The sequence below is a fragment of the Strix aluco genome, chromosome 1 (assembly GCF_031877795.1).
Source record: "Strix aluco isolate bStrAlu1 chromosome 1, bStrAlu1.hap1, whole genome shotgun sequence".
NCBI classification, from domain to species: domain Eukaryota; kingdom Metazoa; phylum Chordata; class Aves; order Strigiformes; family Strigidae; genus Strix; species Strix aluco.
In genome coordinates, this window is record NC_133931.1 from 55,363,304 (window position 1) to 55,381,420 (window position 18,117).

Consider the following 18,117-nt stretch of genomic DNA (forward strand, 5'->3'; position numbering starts at 1 on the left):
AATGCAGTTTTTCTCCATGAAACATTGAGGGATCCTTTTAGTTCATCTCTGTCATCCAAGATTGCTGTGATCTTATCTCTGTTTTAATTTATTTCAGAAATCCAGATTTGCTAAACTGAGCAAACTTCAGATAAACATCTTATTCCATGTCATTTTAACCTTTGTGTCATTTTATTTCTCATTTATCTTCTGTGATCTTACAATTTCATGTCCCAAGTGAGAGAAATTTGGCCTGTGTTCACAGTTTGGCAGCCTCAAGTACTGCATTTTCACAGGCTATTTATGGGCTATGAACACAGTATAGTTGGTACCAAAAAACTTGACATTGTGGTGCAGTAATGCTTGCAATTGTTTCTCCAGACTAACTTGATTCCAGGAGCTGGAAGCCTTTGGCAGAGGCAAATTAGAGGAACAATTTTTTTTTCTGGGTTTAGTAATGTCTATCTCTTTCCCAGATTTTTGGTTTTTCTAGGGTTTTTTTGGTCTGGTTTAGTCAACTTCTTATAGTGCATCCCAATCCCACATTGTCATCCTCAGGAAAGCCAGTCTCGCTTTCTGAGGCAAGAAGTCTCAACATTGTGGCAGCCATATAAATGTTGGGGATTGCTAAAGGTCGATGGACTGGGGATCATCAAAAATGACTGTACAAGAAAATGTGGCATTAGGTGAAATGCACCAAAGATAGGCAGTAGCATCCCCAGCTCCCTTTGACTCTGTGGATTGATAAAAGCACTCAGCACCTCGCAAAGTGCCACATCTTGCAGAAGGAAGGGAGCTCCTAATTTAGTCTGTACTTTTTAGCTTCCTCATTTTTTCATACAAATACTTAAATTATTATTTCACACAATCTTGATTTTTCCAGCCTCTCTAGGGAGATTACACAGCAGGACTGTGCTCTAACTAATTAAATTACTTTCATACTCTTTGTATATACTATACCGTGTCTTGTTCACTTCTTATTCACAACCTATATCCAGGGTATGAGATATGACTTTATATGTAATTCTCCTATACTGGGTAGTAAATTAAACTGCCCATATGAAAGTTTTAAATTATTTAAGTTTTGGCTTCGTTTAAATCTGTCCAACAAGCCAACCAGCAAGAGAGAGATTTTTTCAAAGCAGATCCAGATTTCATCCTTCAAAGCATTCATACATTATTATGACATTAGGATTTGAGGGCATTCCAATTTTATTTCAGTCTTGTTTGGAGAAAGAAAAGGCATATGGAAGTGATTAAAGGTTACTTTTCTATAAAGCAAAGAATAGAAGAAATGAATACAAGTTTTCCTCTGTAATCTGGTTTGTAACAAAAGGTCCAGTGAACCAAAAATGTATGATAGTCTACTGTAGGATCAGTCATGTTTAAAAAAAAAATGCAAAAACTTTTTTTAAAAGTACTTAGGTGCATATATATATGTATATGGAGGGGGTGAGTGTATAAAATATACATATATGCTTGCCTGTGTGGATATATATATTAAATGTTTATGTTTCAAAAATCTTGCTTTCTATTTCTACATCTTTTTCCCAGTTCTCAGCAGAAAAATGTGGAGCAGTTTTTCTGTCCTCTTGTGTTTTTGATGAGGTGAGGATTTCTGTTCCACATTTTCCAGTCAGTTACCAGGAGAGAATTTAATCCAGGTGTTTGTATGGATTATGTGCAAAGGATGTGAATACAGAGGAAGCTGAGATAGCCCAGATTACAGCCATTAAAATGTGCTAGTAAAAATGAGATTGTAACATTATATACCAAATCCTGAATGACATTTTCTTTCCTTTTGTGCCAACCATTCCACTTCATTATGTGTGACCATATTTGATATGCAATTTCCTTCCATTCATGTGAGACACAGTAAACAGAATTCATTTTTAAAAGCTTTTCTGTCTGAATGGACTAAACTTTTTTTGTGTAATATTAAAGTACATTTGACAAAAACATGATCTGAAACCTGAATATTTGCTACAGCTATATTTTGTCATAAATGGTCTCACAAAATCAGCAACAAAATTCCTATGGATAAGGCAGTGTTTGGCCACTAATAATTGTGAAAGCTGCATTATTTATGGATATCCTGATGTTACAACAGCATCCTTCAGTCTTATTTTTCAATTTGTTACCTAACAAATTTTTGAGGAGCTTGCATTCTCCGAAACAGTAATCTGGGTTTGAAGCTAAACTCTGTTCCTACGAGGAACCTTACTATTTCCCATTCACACATGTGCATGAAACATTGATTAATTAACCTGCAGAACTAAACAGACCTCTGTTATAGTGCAAGATGCTGCCATTGGAGAACAAGATGATTAAATGGACACCCAAAATGGTATAATCAATTCTTGTGGTTTTTGAGGGTTTTATTTGGCATGTATTAAGTGAAGGTTTTCTGACAGTAATGGTTTGATACCTTTATTTTTCTACAAAGTGATCAAATCTATTTATAGCTATCCTAAAAGAAAACAACCTTCTAAAGACAGGAAGACCTGAAGTTAAAGCCATTTGTTCAAGGCCCGTAACTCAGATGCCAACAGACTATCTATCTAGCAAGTTCACTGGCAGTGAGGAAGAAATGCCACTCCTTTTTGATTTAAGGGTCAAAACCTCTGGCAAGTGTTTTAAACAAAAAGAACAGCTGTGCTAAAAATCCTGTTTAACTGAATTTTCTGTTTATAGTTCTAAGACATTGCAAAAAATTGTCTTGTTTTAAAATGGTTCAAATGTGTCACTGGCAGAAATCTAGCTATAGCAAACCAAATTTAGCCTGGGTTGCAAAATATCCCCAGGAATCTGATTTGTTTACCTGATCTGAACTCCGCACGACTGTACCTAGACCACTACTGGTTTAGGGGTACTTTAATTTAACTGCAGTGTAAACCTCCCTGTTGTTTGTAATGGGATATCTGAAGTGATCTCAAACTGCTGGGTCAGAAGCAATGATTAAAGGTCAGATGTTCTTTTCATCTTTCAGAATCTCCATCAAGAACTTGAGGCAAAATTTTATGAAGACACGTTTGACTGGGACCAAGTACGAAATAATGATGCAGCAGGACTGCTGAAAATGTTTATAAGAGAACTCCCAAGCCCGCTCTTCACAGTAGAATATCTGCCTGCTTTCATCACGCTAGTGGAAAGTATGTGGAAATGGAGTTAGTATGGACTGATATGAATGTAATAGTAGACATTACATGTTTTTCTCTCTCTGAAGTAGAGAGAAAAAAAACATGTAATTTTTTATCTCACTGAAGCAGAGGGAAAAAAGGCCCAGTGCATTACCTAAACATTTAAATTTTCTGCAAGCTTTCCTTTTCAAATGGAAAAAAGTCTCTGCATTTAGCTAATAGCATAGACTCATCCCATGAATGACACAACTGTTTAATGTAAGATTTGAAACCTGTGAGCAAATGATGGCTGAGCAATCACTTTCATATACAGACTCTGATTCACACAAATTATAGATCTCATAAATGAAAATTTCTGCAAGGTAAACTCAGATCACTGCTCTTTAGCTGATACTCTATCAGATCTATTTTATTCCTCTTAAGGTTTATGCTGAGGTCAGACTATTTGTGCAAAAATACGTGTGATCACAGAAAGCTTTAGGCAGTCGAGTTTTGTTTTCAGTGTACATACACCCTCTCATTCTCAGTACATTTTGTTCATTTCTCTTCCAGGAAGAACGCAGTGATACCTTGTCATACCTATTGACTTCATTATAAATTCACTCGTGCTAGGACAGAGTGAAACTATCAGGATGGTGAATTTATTAGGCAAATTGGTACAGAAAACTTAGGACCTTTACATAAGGTTGCAGCCAAGTTTTCAGTGTCTCCATGAGGTAGTTTAAAGGGCACAAGGAGGTGACCCTTTCCTGTAACTTTCACATACCTAAGTGTGCTCCTTGTGAGTCCCAGACTGCATGCAGGTATGATTGCTTAACAGTTTGGAGAAGATTGAAAAAGAGGTGTCTGCGCAGACTGAAGTAACTTTATTCCCTACAACAGATACACTGCCCACAACTCGCACTCCAAACCTGTCTCATCCACCCTGAGTGGAAACAAACGACAGAGTTATTCTTCCCATCTTCTCCAACCCAGTTCTTCTAGTGAGCATTGCACAGTATCAATATATACCAACTGCTGAAAACATGATGGTGTTTTGTAACTGACAAGGGGCTCTACATTTAACTAGAGTGCTAGACTTGGGCAAATACTTTTTAAGTTATAAGCAATCAATCTCCACTCCAATAGCACAAGCATTTGGCAAATTACTCAATAACAGTAGTACGAAAATTTTCTAAAAAAAAAAAATCCATTTCGGTTTGAAAGGGAGAAAATACTTGATTCATATTCACAACACATTCTAATCATGATATCGAAGAGAAACTGGCTAGTACTGAAAAATACGGGCTCCTTGATATTTAGACAGAATTTTATAAAGCCTTGTCTCCCCCTCTGACAAAGACCCAAGATGATGAGGAAAAGCCCACTCATTAAATAGTTTTTTATATTTGGGAAAAACGTTATTGCTACTCAACACCTAAACATGCTAGTCTCAACCTGGCAATGGTTGCTGTGTTTCTAGAACTGCTGACCAACAAGGTTTTAGAAAAAAAAGAATTGCAACTGCAATTTCAGAAATAATAATTATTCATATTCTTAGAAATCTCCAAGATCAAGTTACAGCTACAAGCTTTGCATCTGTTGATCATGCTGCTGCCTGAGGCCAACAGAGACACAGCCAAGGTAAGTTCTTCATTTGTTATCACCTGGCATCTGTGTGCTTTTGACTTTTAAATGAGAGACCCTTTTTTTTCTAACAGTCAGTGGTTAGACACTGCACTGTGAAGGTATTCATCTGTGTTTTTAATAATTTCCTTGAAAAAATGTTCCAGTTCCCTGGCTGTCTTTACGAGCAATTAAGAAATAGTTACTGGAGGTGTCCAACTGCTGGTGTCAGTAAATGCCTCCCAGGCATCATTTATTCTGGAGCTTCTGTTTCAGAGGCATGTTCCTCACATAGTTTGGAAAAAGAAGGTCCAGGTTTGGGTTTTCTATATAACTGGAACTTTCCAGAATGAAGCTAAATGAGAAGGTGCCCCCAAGGAGTTCACCTAGTACAATCCCAGTGCTGAAAGGGCTTCCAGGGCACTGGACCACACTAGAAGAGGTAGTCCGAAGTAAAAACCCCTGAAATATGCTTTTATAGCATAGATGTCAGCATCTCAGGCTCAGCTGGTTTGCCTTACAAACCCATGCCCACACCCATGTACTACTTCCTGATACAGACACAGTGGTTACAAGCACTTTGGGGGCTAGGGAACTCCCAGATCTGACTGCAGCTATGTCCTGACCCTAAGAGACACTGGTTGCATCTGTACTTGTTTCCACATAAAGGAAACCTGGGTGAACAAGATCCCTGGGAGCTCACAGACATTTCATCAGGTTCACTGTTCATCAGTACCCTGCAGGTCCCCCACCTCTGGAAGTTTCCCACTGGCCAGTTGAGATGTAGCTTTATGAGGACAGGTGCCTTCTTTACCTGCATTTATTTATTCAATAACAAGCGAAAAGAACAACCTTCTTTAAAGCATTTGGAAGTCTACTACTGCTCTGTGAAGAATGGGGGTTATTTCTTCTATCAAAGTCCACATCAATATAGAGCTGTATACATAAAACACATGCTTGATGAGTCGTCTTCATTATTACTAGGCTTTTATATGAATATCAAAGTGATGATGAAACTGAATGCATCTCTACTTGCTATCTATAATGACATTTTAGAAATTTCTCTAAGCAGTTTCTGTTTTGTAATTCCTGGGTTTGTAAAAATGTTTTAACTGCAACGTTAGGGTAAAAAAAGACAATGGTTTTAATGGTATGGTGTTGCAAAAGGACTCATTGTCAGACTCCAACTCTACCCACAGCTGCAGTCCATCCTGTTCAGTCACTCCAGAAAAATTCTGAATAAACTGCCCAAAAGGGAAATTAGTTTCCTTTGACTCTGCCATGCATGTGCAGAAGTGACATCAACGAACAATCACTGAGCTTTTCTTGCTTTCATTATCCCAGAATAAAAGTCTGGGGTTGTCCTGGTTTCTGCTGGCAGAATTCCTCAGAATTTCCTCAGATTATATCACATATGGGACTGATGCACATTTGGAGCAAGGCTGATCACTCTGGTGACTGTGATATAAACAGCCTTGGCCAGACACATCAAAATGGACACCTTGAAATCTACGAAGAAATCAACTATTCCATTGCAACATCTCTATCCTTTACTACAGGATTTGGAGCCTTAGTGCAGACACTGTACTTGACTTATAAGTTTGGGATTATGCTCTAAGTGATAGATAATTTATTAATATGTATTTTGATAACATTAACTGATTGACACAGGTGGTCGTGCCAGCAAATACCAGAGTAATCCAAATTAGAATGCAAAAAACCCTAAATTTCACCTCCAAGTGCAAATATAGCAGATTCTGAGCCAGACATGTGCATTTGAAAATGCTGCATTTAAGAAAACTTAAAAAAACCCTAAGTAAACTATTTTGTGAGACTCAGCATAACAAGTGTTGGTTTTCTAGGCCTTTCTTCAGTTCCTGAAGAAGGTGGTTGCTAATGAAGGAAAAAATAAAATGAATTTGTGGAATGTTTCTATGATTGTTGCACCAAACCTCTTCATCTACAAAGGGAAACGTGCTAACCAACAAGAAATGCAGGCAGCCGCCACCACAGCGCACATTGTACGGCTTTTAATTCGGTATCAGGACATCCTGTGGACAGTGAGTAATGCTGGTTCCCTCTTTATGGCTCCAGTATAGTGAGATGTTTTTCTGTATGCAGCAGCTCTGTAGAAATCAGACTAAACTGACCTTCCTAGAAGAAACAGTTAGCTATTCTTTGGAAACTGGCTGGAGTCTTCTATATCTAGAATGGTATAGGGTGACAGATAACTCTGGATGGCGATTTACCTCACCTATCTAAGACATCCATTTTACCAAGAATTGCCACCTGGAGGTACCTATCCCACACCATTGTTTATACAGAAGAATGCATAGGAGAATGATTCATCTAGATACCTAGGTGACGTATTTAAACTTGAATGAGATTAAATGACTATTCAAAGTCTAGCCCATCATAATATGGGCCAAAAATATGTACTATTTGCTGGACTTCCAAAAGTTGGCATGAAAATCATGACAGCCTCAGCTTGTTTCCTTACGACAGAGGGAGGGTATAATGGGGATTTCAAAGACTACCTCCTAATAAAGTTCCTACAACTGCAACCATCACTATAAAGTTTCCTTTGGTATGAAAAATGATCTACAGTTTCACCAAAGGAGTAACTATAGGTTGTTAGAGGGAGCTACTAAATGTATATATCTTCTGGGAATAAATAGAGCTTCTGCTGCTTAAAATTTGGTGCCTTTCTAAAACCCCAACACCAATTTTATGGGGAAAAAATTATTGTATATTCTCAGCTCTCATTTCCTCCCTTTAGGTCCCATCCTTCCTGATTTCCCAAGTGAGAAAAACAAATGAGGCAGCAATGAACAACAGCAAGAGGCAGCTGATGTTTGACAAAGGAGTGAGAAAACTTCTGAGGAGAAAGACCATGGAACGGGAGAGACCTGAAAGACCAGAGGTGTGATAAAAACATATAATTTTCAAGGGCAGCTTTAACTAGCCTCCCTTCTTTCTTATCTCATAAAAGCTTATGGGGGCAGGGAGGAAATTTTGCCATAAAAAATAAGCTGATTTTGGAGCTATCTTGAAAGATGTGCCTTCCAGTCCAACATCCTGATAAGACAAAGCTTTGGGGATTGATTGAGAAAAGGTGAGGAAGACAGAATCATTTCTAGCAGCCCAGGCTATGAACTGTTACAAACACATGCTGGTTTTGTACCTGTTTTATAAGAAAATAGTCATATGTGGACTGTCCTTGACAGCATGATCTGTAGCTGTTCAACAAATGCATGGATTTGTAGTTGAGTTAATTGCACTTACCCATGCCTTGGTCTAGGCCACTAGACATTCTCCTTGCAAGCTTTAGTCTTACGGCTTTGCACTAACTTCCTAAGCAGAGAGAAAAATCCAGTTTGCCTAACATAGACACCAAAACTGGGTCTAAATTTTAGGCACCTAATGAAGTAGTTTGTGTTGTTATTCCCCATATAGTCATAGCAGAGAGGTGGATACTTTTGGGGATTTTCAGAGCTCCAGGTGCAGTTCAGTCTCAGGAAAGTCTGATACAAAAATCTTTCTTTGGATGTCTTAAAGTCACCAACATTTCTCCACTGCCTAGATATGGAGTTTAGGAACTTACTTGAGGTATGCTACTTCAATAGACACCTAAAATTAACTTACTTATTAGGTGTAACATATAATTCAGGCAACAAACATGCTGTGTATACATGCACAACATATACAGTCCCTACAGCAGTTTATATGTAGTATTTCCATGTAACTACCTTTAATAACCTAGAGAGAAAGTCTTTAGAGTGTTCCATGGAGGTTTAAAAGAATGGACATTGGTGAATTGTAAGAGGAATAAACAAGGAACTGGTCAAGGACTCTGTAGTTATTGAAGAATAGTCTTGAAGAACGAAAGAAAAGACAGATTAGGAAGGAATGCTATTAAGCGTTTATAAGAAATAGAGGATAAGCCACTTAATACAGACAACAGAGAAAATGCAGAAGGGAACGTCTGGGAAAAAATAGAAAAAGAAATTATATGTATGAATTGTGAATCCATGTTAATACAGCTTTTCGGAGAATTTGTTTGTCAGCACTGACTGAAATATGTTGTGGGTAGGACACACATTTTTGCTGCAGATGGAGACAGAGATGTTTGTTTAACATGGCAGTGTAGACTACTGTGTTGCAAAACTGTATTCACCCTGGAACAAATACAGTGAGAGCTTCTGAGGAGAGTCAGTTACTGCAGTCACTGCACCTTTGGGAAGACAAGTTCATTGGTCATAGTAATTGGCTTTGCATCTCATGAAAACAAGACTAGCCATGGCAGGTAGCTGAAATATGAAGGGTAAATGGGAGGGAAACTCTGTTTGGATAACTGAGTTGAATTTTGAGAGCACTTAACACAATCCCTGGGTCTCAGATGTTCTAAATTACACAGGGACAGAGACTGGGGAGACTATTGTACTCTGCTCAGCATGGTATTAACTGGATTACAACTGGAATGCAAACCTTGCTAATTGATTTATCTGTCATTAATCATGGAAGAGTGCATAAACTTCATAGATGGTCGTTTGAACCCTACACAAGGTCAAGTTTCAAATTAACAAAAACCATATGGTACTTCTATATTTTGCTGTACATACGCTTCAATCTAGTTGAGGCTATAGGAAGCAGAAACAGAGAACTGAATCTTCATGCCTCAGGAGAATTTCATCTTTAAAAGGAAGTGCAGATACTCCTTATCATTTTTACGTATTTTTAAATAAGCAGTTGGTTCACTGACCACGTTAACAGAAATAACTTAAAAAGTCTCAGATAACAACTTGACTCAATATTACTGCAAGCAGTTAAAATTCAAGACCTTTACTTTATTCTGCATGCATTTATGTGATACTTACCAAGCAGTTTGTGTCTTTGTGTTGTATGACTTTAAATACGTTCTTTGAATAATCAAGCGAATCCAGAACAGTGATTTTTGCAAGCAACCTCAAAAAGAGTTGCAGAACTGCTTCTGAATGGAGCTAGAGCACTATTTGCCTTGGTCTTACTCTACTGAATATTGATTTTAGGGAGCTGTCACTTTTCCCCCATACCTGCAGTCTGACATACCCGAGGGGGTGATAAGAGTTTATGCTCCACTGCATTCAAAAGTCTCTATGGCAATTCAACTCAACAGCCAAACAAAAGCCAAAGACATCCTGGCTCGATTCCACTGTGAAAACAGGTGGGTAAATCAGAACATTTTGTTTTTCCTGAAGAATAATGTCAGAACCATTAATGAATAGATTGTTCCCTTTTCAAAGACCCATTGTGTTACAGAACTCTTTTTCTAATCTAAAATTGCTAATTTATGGTTATGTTAGTCAAAAAAATTTTAACAACTTATTTTATTCTTTATATTTTACTTGATAATTGGCTCCTATACAGAATCAATCTGACCTCTGTTATGCCACTACTAAAAACATACATTTTATGGACTTGCTGTATAAAGAACCCATAAAACGTTAATGTTTTTATTTCTGTGAGTTGATAATTATTAACAGTTATGGGAAATGGTAAATTCTATCTGAAAGTCTTTTCTGCAAAGTCTTCCCATGTTACCACATAATTCTGTTCTTTAAATAAATAATAAAATAGAAGATTTAGTTAACTGCGACACAGTAATCTACCTCTGTAGCAGATTCAGTATTCTGCAGTGCTCCATTTGGTAAAAGTCCTTGCTTTTGACAAGTAAGTTCACAGGGGTAAAAATATCAATTTTTAGCTTAACATAGATGGCAGTTGATAAGGCAGTGGTTATAACAGAAAGACAGACTGAAGGTTTTCTTCCATCCTAGCCGCGGATCATCACAGAACACGAGAGGCCAGATCCAAAGTTTACATGAAATTGGAGGAAATATAGGTAGGTCTCATTTTTGAAAATTCAATTCTGAATGTCCTTAGCCTCCTAAAACACCTCAGGGCAGTGCTGTTTTCACACAGCTGGGTCTCTTCTACCCTCCAGTCCATCTGCAGGAAAGGAGCCTGACCCAAAAGCTGTTAAAATCAATGTAACAATTCCTTCTGACTCCAGCATGACTGGAGGGGCACCCTGCAGGAGATAGTGGCCTGATGGCTGGATCTCAGCAGGACTCCTCACAGTCTTGCCAAATTCATCTGACCTTTCGCTTACCACTTTCACTCTCATGACTGAGCATTTTTCCATGGTCAAGAGATCCTTAGTCTTCCTCTCGTGAGCACATTCCACTTTGCTGTCAAGCCTTTTCCCAAGACCTATTTCTTTCTCACTGTATTTAAGTGTCAACCTCCCCCAAATGAAAAAACACTGAACTGAGAACTCAACCCCTGCATATGGGTGTACTATACTCTTACTAATCCATGTGTTTTATTTAGATTGTAATTTCCTTGCAGTAGGGATTTTGTCTTCTTCTGTGTTTCATGCAGTGACATTTTTGTAGTAACAACTGTGGCTTTCCACACAAGTTCCTGGCCTAAAAAAGCTCAAAAAACAGATTTTAGTTTGATCTTGCACAGTCCTGACTCTCTCTTTTCTCTATTCATATTAAAATTCTGGATGGTCTGTTGGAGACTTTTGTCAACTGTCTGATTAGATTATTCCTTGATTCTTCTAGATTCAGCTCTGAACAGTTTCCATAAAGTTGTTACAAAACATCACGGACTTGATTCAGCATCAGTCAAGAAGCAAAGTCTTTATTACTGAAGATATACAAAGCTAAATCTGATTAGTGATTTGTTTTGCCTGGCTAAACAGAATGACCAACTGATGTTAAAAGAGGAGAAGATCCTAAGGGTCTTGTGAAACAGTCCCAAGTACTCCCACCACCCTCTTTCAAAAATCTGGACATTTAATTTGCATCTTCATTTAAAATTATTTTTATAGTCCTATATCTTTCAGGGTACCTTAGTCCACTGATTATACATTAATTCATTTATATTGCTTTCATTTGAATAAAATCATTAGGACCCCAGTGACTTTCTAAGTAACTGTACAAAACTTTTACCACAATCTTTTGTGTCACAGCAATGTAACCTCACCAGTTAAATGGCTTCACCATCCGGCAAAAATGCAATATAGTCCAACAAATCAACTTAACTGAAGAATTTATTGCCTTATTACTCAATGAAAAGGCATCAAATCCCTCTTTCTGTGGCAAAGGCAGAAAGACTCCCCAAACCACCCAACTCCTATTCCCAGTTACCACCTAACGAAACCCTTAAACGGCCAGACTTCAGAGGACTATTTTATTTTTAAACCAGCAAAACAGCAGCTGCCAAAAAGCTTGATATAGTCCCTATATTTCTTTGCAAAATCCTAGCTGGATGGGAACACCTGGTTTACAGGAGCTACTTTTTTAGCATCTAGAAATAGTATAGAAACAAAGTCACAGAGTTGCAATTTGAGCCCAGTAAATCCAAAGAAATAGAAAAAAACTACTGTGGCACGTAGAGTAACAGTGTTGTTAGTGCATAATATCTGTTCACGGTTTGATTAAATGCCTTGTCCATAACTCAGTGTAATGCAGGGCATCCTGTCTGGAAGTGAAAGTGAATTCATGACTCTCACTGAGTAAAATCACTGACAAAATTACTAAAGCCCCTGTCCGTATCCAGGCAAGATGTTAGCAGGACAAACCAGACTAGGCTCGCTATGTGCAAGTTGGAGATACATTCAAGGACATTTTAACATAGCTCTGTCCCATTTACTAATGGGCTCAAAACACCCCGTGATTCATGGCTGTCGATTTCTGTTTCAGGTCAGCACTGTTTGGATCCAGATGCATACATGTTAGATGTTTACCGTGCAAATCCTCAGGCAGAATGGGTGATAAAACCAAAAGCAAGCTGAAGCAGAAGGCTGCGGCATACTGGACAAAAGCCAAATGGACAACAATGATGCCTGTCATTTTAAGAAGCTCTTGGCAGAGACGAAACAAAATGGTAGCTACAGGACATCATTCCTTCCTACTGTACTATCCAACTGACGTTCGCTATGTACTACTTTTGGTATAAGCATTATCACTCCAGTTTCTGGACTGTCTGAAAATATCACATCAGTTATGCTTTTATATGGGTTAGACTTGTGCCAGTTGGCCCAGGAGTTAAGGACAGACCAAGGTACGGTGCACAGAAAACAACCACCTGTCACATGCAGAATTGCTTGTTTCCTGACCTGGTGGTAGAACATGAATTTTTTGAAAGAATCCAGTGACATCCATGGATGCATGAAACACTACCGACCACAGCATAACACAGAAGCATCACGGACTTCAAAAAGAGAAGGTATCTGTCAAGTGTGGAAGAGAGGAGCTCAACCTGCAGCAGTGCCAGGACATAGCTGTGTGACAAAATCAAACCTTTCTGCTGAAAGTAAACCTGTACAGTGTGTATTACTGCAATATTTATGTCTCTGTCACTCCTCATGAGTACCTGATGCTGGGGGAGGGAGGGAGGCAAGAAGAACTACTGTATAGACAGCTATACTGCTTTATGTATGTACCACTGTATATATTACTACAAGTCTTCCAAAATCATCTGTCTGGATCACGTTACTGTGTGCAATTGTAGCGCCACAAACTATTTTCTCCTTCCTTCCCCTGTCGCACACACAAGCTTCAGGAGACAAATGCTGGGTGAGAAAGGGCATATTCCCCTGGCTCTACCTTTTACTTGATACTCTCAGATTTAAGTCTGTGTAATGCCATAATATGAGATATGTGTTAATTGTGCCACTTACAGCCATCATCTTTTTTGTTAAACATTATAGTTTTTTAATTTGTAACCTAATTCTTTTTTGTTTGTTTATTTTAGCTTTAATATGTAAGCAACTTTTATACTATTCAGCTGCATTGAGAAGAGAGATCTTTGTCCAGATCTTGTATAATATAGCATGGAGAAGAAAAAGAGCTTCCAATGAGCTGAGGGATTTAATACTCTTATTTAACACATCAGGGCCTTGAAACCATAGCCAAACTAGGCCCAGTTGTTCTGGGGGTTTTACAAACACATAGCAAATTGCAGCTCCTTTTACAGATGGCATGCAGTCTATGAAAACACACAGGCAGACAAGAGAACAGTGGGCTGCAATCACACTGGGAATGCAGCATAGCAAATGTAAGACAGTATGTCTAGTTTGTAGCCAGTCACAAGGATCACTATTCTTCACCTAATCCTCTCGTTTTGGGCTACACTTTATAGAACTAAAGTGTGTTTAATGAGTACGGAAATCACAAGTCTCTGGAAAACAGCAAGGGGGTTTTTTTACATCTTTTCCTTATGCAAAAAATGGGAACTAATGCCTTCAACTGCACGGCAATATCTCTGTCATTGGATGATGATATTGCACAATGAATTCACCCCCAGTCTGAGCAGTGGGTTTTGTTCCTGATCTGGACACACAGATGAGGCAGAAGCTGGTGCTCTGTTTATCGGGTAGCAATGTAAAAGCATTCTGAACCAAGTCCTCCAGGTGTCCTGCAGAGAAAGCCTGTAACTTGCCATGCTCTGCTGAAGCTGTGCAAAGAAGTTTTGCACATTCTAGAAACCCTACTTCCTGTTCATAGTTAAACATGTTCCCCAGTAGTTAACTTTCATTGTTAGTATTCAGTGAAAGAAATCAACATTGAATTAGTAATTTTACCAGCAACAGTAAAGTCTACAGAGGGCAGATCCCGCCTTTCTTTTTTACTTTATTGAGACTAAAAAATGATAAAGTTTAGCAACATTACCCTTTCATTTTCTTTAAAATAGTGAAATTTTAAGTTACTTTTTTTTTTCCTTAACACTAATGGATGCGTATTTGCAGCCAGAAAAAGATCAGGACAGTTTTATTATAAAATACACTGCTCATTTTGACAACTATTTATTTTAAGCATATTAGAGATAGATCTGTGGTTTGTTCATAGGACTAAGCATAACTGTTTTGTCAAGTGCTTTGTTCCTGATTCCCTTTAGTTCCCTCTGTGGCAATGGACAACTCTTTCTACTATGCTGCCCTTCTCTTTTAGCTGTAAAACAGGACTAGTATTTTCCTTATAAAGGTAACATGAGAATTAGTTGAGTTAAATTCTGTTCTCAGATACAGCTAAACGATTCCCCAAGCAGAACAGGAGTTATAAACATCCATCGTGGAAGGACGAACTCAGCAAAGGGATTTTATGTGGAAAGTGCTTTGAATACGAAGAGCATCATATAAATGCTAAGCATCATTGTATTTATAGCTAACGAAAGCTTTTATGACTATACAGAAAGCCTAAGCATTAATTAAAGAATCTGAAATATTGTAGCAAATGAGATAACTTTCTACAGGACTTTCAGACAAATACATTGACCTCCTCCATCTTGCCCACTCCCTTCACTCTGTGTTCTCAATGGCCGCGCAAGGCAAAGTACAGAGCACACATGTTCACACCATCACCCTGAAACGATGACTTCATCAAAGTTATTTCTGAAATAGATCTCACTGTATTCCGTACAGGATACAAGGGCTTTTTGGAAGACTTTCACCTTTTACCACTTTGCAACTTAAGAAAGCCAAATCGGATGTAATGAAATCCATCCTGTGAACACTTGTTTTATACTAAAATTGCTTATTACTTTAGAAGACATGCATATTAGCAAATGAACTAGATTGTACGTACAGTGCCCAAACTACTACGTGGCCAAATACCTGCCGTCTCTGAAACAGAATGGCAAAATTCTTTTTTGATACAAATGGAGCTAGTGACCCATGTGTACTGTGGTTAATACTGTTACACATTAAGTTGTTTTGTCTTGTTGTGGTACGCTAACTTGATTTAATATGCAGCAGACAAACTGAACAATCTCTATGACATTTGTGAATACGAGGTTTCAACTTTAGGCCTTATATTTTGAAATGCTGGTGGAGGCACTGGGAATTTTGTTCCTCCTAACAGCAATTGAAGCCAAAACCAAGTCATGATAGGATTGTCACCTAACAAAAAGCAACATATGTGGAAAGCTATTAAGAAAGTGGTAGCAAGCAGGGAGAAACTTAATCAGCAAACTCCAAAGATGGCTCAAGAATTTATGTACTCTATGGTTCTACAAAGACAGCATTTTGCATATCAACACATAGAGAGAGTGTATTGCAAGAAGTAGGTATTGGAAACAGACTGGAATGCTCTAACCTGTTCGTGCAGCTAATGTCATTAGAATGTGTGCATGTGTGCAAATGTGTCTGTGTCTGTGTATAATATTAAACTACCTCATTCTGCATTTTCCAGGAAAAATATTTTGGCTTAGAGTTTTGCTATTCCAAAACTTTCTATTATTAATAGAAAATAAAACCTCTCCACTAGTCTTTTACATTGATAAAATGTTTCTCCTTCTAAGGGGCAAGATTTGGAAATTACCAAAAAATATCAAGAGACATATTTCAGGATATGGATGAAATTTTATCCAAACCACATTGCCCCAATTACTGATTGTAATGTGAACCATATGAGATCAGATCTTGGGGTTAATAGACAACAAATATACTGTGTTTCAGTTTTTATTTTTCAATGGCTTTCCATTAATGTGTGTCTTCTCTAGAAAATAATACGATGCCACTAATCAAAGCAAAATGTCTGTATGTACGTTTCTCTTACAATCCTCATTATGTGTTTTGTTGAAGTAAGCCCACGCGTAAGTGTATTTGTACAGCAGAATGTGTCCATTGTATTGTATCCATGTCAAAAATAAAAACAATACCAACAAAGAAAGCTCTTCAAATCTAAACACGTGGTTTTCACATAGAAGCAGGTGACAGACATTGCAAAAAAGCAGTTGTGAATCTGTCTTAAAAGCAATTCTGTTGTTATAGCACCTGAACAGCTAGCTACACAGAGGACCACATTCTGCCATCCTTCCTCGAGTGGAGCAGTTCTTTGCTCTCAGACTACCTCAATGGAAGGTACAAAATGACACTGCTTGGAACCCTGCCACATTGAAAGCAATGACAAACTGCTTTAGGGTTTCACCTGGGCCAGTATTTTTTAAACTAGTATGATATACTTAGAGCAAAACTGACTTTAGAATGAATTGTAAAAATTCATAGTAAAAGCCAAACAAAATTTTAAGGAGCAAACAAAAATACTGCTAGTTCAAAGAGAAAAAAGGAGATGGAAGTGTCTTGTAAAGAACTATTATAGATGCATCTTGAAGTACGAAACATGTTTGTCACTGTTCAATGATCCAGACAGTTGATGAATGGATGTCCTTACCTGGGTCAGATCAAGCACATGTCCCCCAAACCTGGCTCAAGAGCAACTACTAAACAACTCATTTTAGAAACAGAGGCAGGCACAGTAGGAAAAGGTAAAGACAAAACTACTGACTGGTCTGTGAATTAGGAATCGCACAGCACCAAAGGTCCTTCCTTGTGTCCTGTAAGAAATACAGTTTTCCCAAGAAAGATGCATTAGTTCTTATTGCCAAAATACATGGTTGTTCCCAAGCCAGATCCAAATTGTTTCTTTACCAACACAACATTTCATCTGTGTCTCTGTGCTGTGGAGTTGCTGCTTGTCCTGTAGCTGATGACATGAAAACATAAGCAGGAACATAATCCTCCTAGACAATGTGGCTATAACAGGTGTCAGAAGCACTGGATATTAAGGCAGAAGGAAAAGGGATTGGAGCTACCATGTAAAGTATAAATAAGAAAATTCTATTCATTAGACTCTGAATCTGAGACCTTCAAAATTATGCCTTTTCTCTCCTGCTCCCTCTGCTGGAGGCTATCCACTTGTACTTTTTAATTCTTAGCCACCTGGCTCTTTTTCTTCTGAAATGTATGGACAACTGAACTACATGAAATAATGCACAGTTTATTGTAGTTTTATTATGTGGTCGAAAATTATTACCTTTTTATAAAACGACCAACACACAACAAAATGAAATACTGTCAAGTAATCAAAAGAAAACATACTGTAAACACTGATTAATACAAATTCCCAAATGAAAAATATGCAATTAATGCCATTAACATTGTAGTAGAGGTATTTGTTGTTTAAAACCATTTAGTTAAAATGCAGACATAGAGCTTCTGACAAAAAAAAAAAATATGACCTGAGTTGGAAAACAACCAGAAAATCAAAGAGATGCAGGCTCTCACCAATTCTTTTCATTACAAAAAGAGAATGAAAAATAACAGATCAACAAAAAACTCCTCTCTCAGTCCAGACAGGCTTTGCTGCAGTTCAGTGCTCAGCCCCAGGGCAGGAATGAGGAAAGACTCCACGCAGGTCAAAAGCTCTGCTGAAGTCAAACAATTCTGCCTGTTGGCCCTTGGTCAACACGAGGTTCCTCAAACAGCCATGGAATGAGATCTTGCTTGTGAGGCAGTTTTGCTTCACATCAGCTGAAAAACAAATGTGAAATATGTAGAATA

The 18,117-nt window shown here is 38.0% G+C and overlaps 2 protein-coding genes across 3 annotated transcripts in view; one reads left to right on the forward strand and one right to left on the reverse strand.

Moving 5' to 3' along the window:
• ARHGAP28 (Rho GTPase activating protein 28) overlaps positions 1-13,503 on the forward strand; it is a 74,077-nt gene extending 60,574 nt beyond the window's left edge. For both annotated transcript variants that reach the window (XM_074821616.1, XM_074821624.1), the window contains 7 exons: positions 2,969-3,131; positions 4,660-4,742; positions 6,587-6,784; positions 7,504-7,647; positions 9,773-9,927; positions 10,541-10,605; positions 12,479-13,503. In XM_074821616.1, coding sequence (XP_074677717.1) covers positions 2,969-3,131; positions 4,660-4,742; positions 6,587-6,784; positions 7,504-7,647; positions 9,773-9,927; positions 10,541-10,605; positions 12,479-12,570 — 900 coding nt within the window. In that variant the 3' untranslated portion in view covers positions 12,571-13,503. The remainder of the gene's footprint in view (positions 1-2,968; positions 3,132-4,659; positions 4,743-6,586; positions 6,785-7,503; positions 7,648-9,772; positions 9,928-10,540; positions 10,606-12,478) is intronic.
• A 4,031-nt stretch (positions 13,504-17,534) lies between these two features.
• The window catches only part of LAMA1 (laminin subunit alpha 1), a 101,697-nt gene continuing 101,114 nt past the window's right edge, over positions 17,535-18,117 (reverse strand). The window contains exon 63 of the mRNA XM_074821632.1: positions 17,535-18,087. Coding sequence (XP_074677733.1) covers positions 17,927-18,087 — 161 coding nt within the window. The 3' untranslated portion in view covers positions 17,535-17,926. The remainder of the gene's footprint in view (positions 18,088-18,117) is intronic.